At 40.2% G+C, this 4,959-nt stretch overlaps 1 protein-coding gene across 1 annotated transcript; it reads right to left on the bottom strand.

The window, feature by feature from the left end:
- Positions 1–433: 433 nt before the first annotated feature.
- LOC114614444 (signal recognition particle 14 kDa protein-like) lies at positions 434–901 on the bottom strand. Its single transcript, XM_028760067.1, has 2 exons — positions 667–901; positions 434–528 (listed from the first exon to the last, which is right to left on the bottom strand). Exons 1-2 carry the CDS (start codon positions 899–901, stop codon positions 434–436), a joined length of 330 nt encoding a protein of 109 aa, XP_028615900.1.
- Between the last annotated feature and the right edge of the window lie 4,058 nt (positions 902–4,959).

Genomic DNA, 4,959 nt, shown 5'->3' with positions numbered 1-4,959 from the left:
CTCATATTAATCTTGCATAATAATGTAATTGTTGACATTACTTTTTTTTTAGGATAACACAACTTTTAATAAAACTGCCATAGTAATCTCAAAGACAAGGGAAAAATCACTGAGTAACTGTACCATCTAGTGTTAGTAGTTATTGTTGGAAATAGGGTAGGAAAAGAAGGAGCTAGCATGGAGATTAGTGATGTACAGCTCTTCAAAGACAACTAGCAATCTTATGGCTGGAATCTAAGAATATCTAGCAATTAATCTGGCTACATACACTGGAAATCTAAAATTGGCTTCTTACCACAAGTAGCCTATGAATGTCCGAACCCTTCTCTCTTAAAGTACCCTTGGGAGAGAACAGTTAAAATACAGAGGGTGCCAAAAGCAGAAAACAAAGGAAAACTGTACTTGTGTGACTGGCTGGTAGTGACCACGCCTGTCACTGTGCTGGTTTGGTCTTCTTACCCTTGTTCTTCTTGCCTCTCTTCTTCAGCTCATCCCTGTTGGCTCTCAGTAGATTTGAATAGGCCTGTACTGGCAATTGGTATGGCACGGAAAGTCTTCACTCCTTCAGAAGCTCCTGAGACATTGCTCCACCATCTTGGCACTCTTTTCTTTTCAAGCAAAAGGGGAAAACTGCTGGCAACTTCCTACTCAACAGTATTACAGAACATATATTCACTTCTTTGGAACTCACCACGGTGATGCTCTTCCTTTTCCCATCTGTGGCTCTTATCAGACACTTGTTTTCTGTGGGCCTGAGGTCCTCCACAGAACTCTTCCTTGGAATCGGTTTAGTGCAACCATCATACTTCTTCAGGGTGATGAACATGTTGGCCAACAACTGGCACTTCTGGAAGAGCCTGGTCAGCTCTTTCAGGAACTGTTTGCTCTCTAGCAACACCATCCTGATCTCCACAGGTTCCAAATCTGTCAGCTATTGACATTACTTTAAAAACAAAACAAAACAAAATTATGACAGCCTGCAGAGGTGAGTGGTGGGCACAGGCCCCTCAGCACTTGCTCCTTGGTCCAGAGGAGCCTTGTGGAACCCCCAAGAACATCCTGCCTCTCCTTGGAAGCAAGCCCCAAAACTAACCAGTTTGAAACCCTGCCCGACCACCCATCCTAGTTGCATCTGCATCCTACCCCAGCTTGGTCTGACTGGGATACAACCTACAGAATGGGGCCTGACTAAGGCACAGATAACAGACTAGGGTACTCTGATGTCCATTGTTTGGTCCACGGCTCCTCCCACCTCCCTGAGAAGTCCTGCTGCCTTCAGGATCATATAGCCAGTACCAGGCAAAACCAGGTGCCCAATGGACAGCCTAAGAACACAATCAACAAGATTTAGGGTAATATGGGACTACTAGAACTCAGCTATCCTGCTGCAACAAACCCTGGATACTCTAATAAAACTAAAGCAGAAGAAGAGGATCCTCAATCTTATAAAGATGATAGAGGCATTTAACGAGGACATGAATACATTCCTTAAGGAAATACAGGAAAATACATCCAAACAGGTGAAGAATATGAACAAAACTATGCAAGAACTTAGAAGGGAAATGAAAGAAATAAAGAAACTCACAAACTGAGGCAGTGATGGAGACGGAAAATCTAGGAAAGATAACAAGAACTACAGAAATCAGCATCACCAACAGAATAAGTGTAGAGATATGATAGATGAAATCAATAAGTCGAAGAAAATGCAAAAACTAAAATGTTTATGACACAAAACATCCAGGAAAATTTGGATTCCATGAAAAGACCAAACATAAGAATAATAGGAACAGTAGAAGAATAATAGGAATAATAGGAGGAGGAGGAGGAGGAGGAGGAAGAAGAAGGAGAAGAAGAAGAAGGAGGAGGAGGAGGAGAAGAAGGAGAAGAAGAAGGAGAAGAAGGAGAAGAAGGAAAAGAAGAAGGGGGGAGGGGGAGGGGAAGGGGGAGGAGGAGGGGGAGGGGGCGGGGAAGGGGAGAAGAAGAAAGATTCTTAGCACAAAGGCCCAGAAAACATCTTCAACAAAATCACAGAAGAAATTTTCCCTAATGTAGAGAAAGAGATGCCTATAAAGGTACAAGAAGCTTACAGAACACCAAACAGATTAGAATGGAAAAAATCCTCCTGCCACATAATAATCAAAACACTAAAATTACAGAACAAATAAAGAATTTTAAAAGCAGCAAGGGAAAAAGGCCAAGAAACCTATAAAGGCAGACCTATCAGAATTACACCTCAAAATTACATCTCATCTAAGACTCTAAAAGCTAGGAGGGCATAGACAGAGGTCTTGTAGACCCTATGAGACCATAGATGTCAGCCCAGATTACCATACCCAACAATACTTTCAATTACCATAGATGGAGAAGTCAAGATATTCCATGACAAAACCAAATTCAAATAATACCTCTCCACTCACCCACCGTTGCAGAGTGTACTAGAACCCAATGACGCTAACTATACTCAAGTAAACACAAGAAATAATTTCACACTATTAAAACCAAGAGAATAGAAATGCACACATACATGTATGTGCATAGATACACATTGGTATGTAGGCACATGCACACACACACACACACACACACACACAACTACCACCAACATCAAAATAACAGGAAGTAACAATCATTGGTCATTAATGTTTTTCAACATCAATGGACTCAATTTCCCAGTAAAAAGACACAGGCTAACAATGGATATGTAAACAGAATCCATCTGTCTGCTGTTTACAAAAAATACATCTCAGCAACAAAGAGAGTCATCATCTCAGTATAAAGGGCTAGAAAAAAGTATCCCAAACAAATGGACCCAAGAAACAACCTCGAGTAGCAATTCTAATATCTAATAAAATACTTTCAACCAAAAGTAATCAAAAGAAACAAGGAAGGACACTTGATACTCATTAAGGGAAAAATTCAAAAGAGGACATCTCAATTCAGAACATATGTGCACCATAAGCAAGGGTGTCAGGGGCAGCCCTGCTTATACACTGAAGGCCTAAAATCAGCCGTAGGCCTAAAATCACCAACAGGCCTGACATACATGCCTGCTAGCACCAAGTCTTGGATCTCTGTGGAAAAACACTGAAACAGATGCCTAGAAGCTATTGTAAAGAAGCAGCTTTGGTGGAAAATTGCCAGGCTGAATACATAGACCTTGTAGATACATAGGCCTTGGTGGATAGTACCAACTTAGATAAGGAGAAGTGAATCATAGGCTAGAGTGATCTGTCCCCTGAACCTTCACCCAGCTGACACTCTGCTCTGGAAGATATCTGTACTCCCCCGAACACCTACGGTCCTGTGTCATCCCCTTCCCCACATCCTGCTTTTTTGTGTATATAACCTATGTGTAAAAAAGTAAAAATTACGGTTTGATCAGCCTATAGACAAGCCGTGTTCCTTGTGTTCGCCTGTTTCCCCCATCTTCTCTTTCAAGTGATCTCTCTGGACTCCTCTTTAATGCCCTGCTGGCCAGGACACAAGGGCAACACATTTGTAAAAGAAACATTACTAAAGTTTAAATCACACATGGAATCCCACACATTAAAAGTAGGAGACCTCATATCCCATTCTCACCAATAGACAGTTCATTTAGACAGAAACTAAACAGAGTAATAATGAAACAGAGGTTATGATTAGAATGAACCCAATATGTATCTATAGATCTATCTATCTATCTATCTATCTATCCATCGATCTATGGACAAATATCTATCTATAGAGATATATAGGTATCACCCAAACACAAAAGAAAATACCATTTTCTCAGCACTTCACAAAACCTTCTCCAAAATGGACCATATAGTCGGTCACAAAACAAACCTTAAAAGGTACAAGAAAATTCAAATAACCCCATGCATCTTATCAGATCACCATGGGTTAAAGCTGGACTTCAACAACAACAGAAACAATAGAAAGCCTACATATTCATGGTAAGTGAACAACTCACCACTCAATGATCACTGAGTCAGGGGAAATAAAAATTAAAGACTTTCTAGAATTCCATGAAAATGAGAACACAACATAACCAAACTTATGGCACACAATGAAAGCAGTGCTAAGAGGAAAGTTCAAAGCCCTTATAAAGAAACTGGAGAGTTCTCATAAAAGCACATCTGAAGGCTCTAGAAATAAAAGAAGCAAATGCACCCAGGATGTGTAGATGGCAGGAAAAAAAATCAAACTCACGGCTGAAATCAATCAACTAGAAACAAAGAGAACAAAACAAAGATCAATAAAATCAAGAGCTTGTTCTTTGAGAAAAATAAGAGAGACATGAAAAGGGAGACATAACAACTGACATTGTGGAAATTCAAAGAATCATTAGGTCTTATTTCAAAAGTCTTTACTCCACAAAATTAGAAAATTTAAATGTAATGGATGATTTTCTAGACAGATACAAATTATCAAAGCTCAATCAAGATCAGTTAAACTATCTGAATAGTCAGTAAACCTGAAGGAAATAGAAGCAGTCATAAAAGTCTCCCAACCAGAAAAACGTCCTTTGCCAGATGCTTTTAGTACAAAATTCTACCAGATTTTTAAGGAAGAGCTAATGCCAATGTAATGGATATGCCTGGTTGTCAACTTGTCTATATCTGGAATGAACAACAGTCCAGAATTAGAGGGCTCACCTGTGATCCAGGAATTGAGGCTGGAAGACAAGTTGACAAGTTTCTGACCTGGATCTTGGCATGGAGATCTTGAGAAACAGTGGCCATGAAAAGCTTAGGCCCAGGCAAGGTAGTATATACCTTTAATCCCAGGAGACTGAAGCAAGGAGATCTCTGAATTCAAGGTCATCTTGAAACAAAGCAAGTCCCAAAACCAGGTGTGTTGGTACACACCTTTAATCTGGGTCACACCTTCTGCTAGAGGCCTACATAAGAACAATGGAAGAATGAAGATTCACTGTGCTTGCCAGCACATCTCCAATAGGACCACACCTTGTAATAG

This window comes from Grammomys surdaster, unplaced genomic scaffold (assembly GCF_004785775.1).
Source record: "Grammomys surdaster isolate TR1022 unplaced genomic scaffold, NIH_TR_1.0 126391, whole genome shotgun sequence".
Classification (NCBI taxonomy): Eukaryota; Metazoa; Chordata; class Mammalia; order Rodentia; family Muridae; genus Grammomys; species Grammomys surdaster.
The sequence above is the reverse complement of the archived record's forward strand: the minus strand, read 5'-3'. Positions and strand labels throughout refer to the sequence as shown.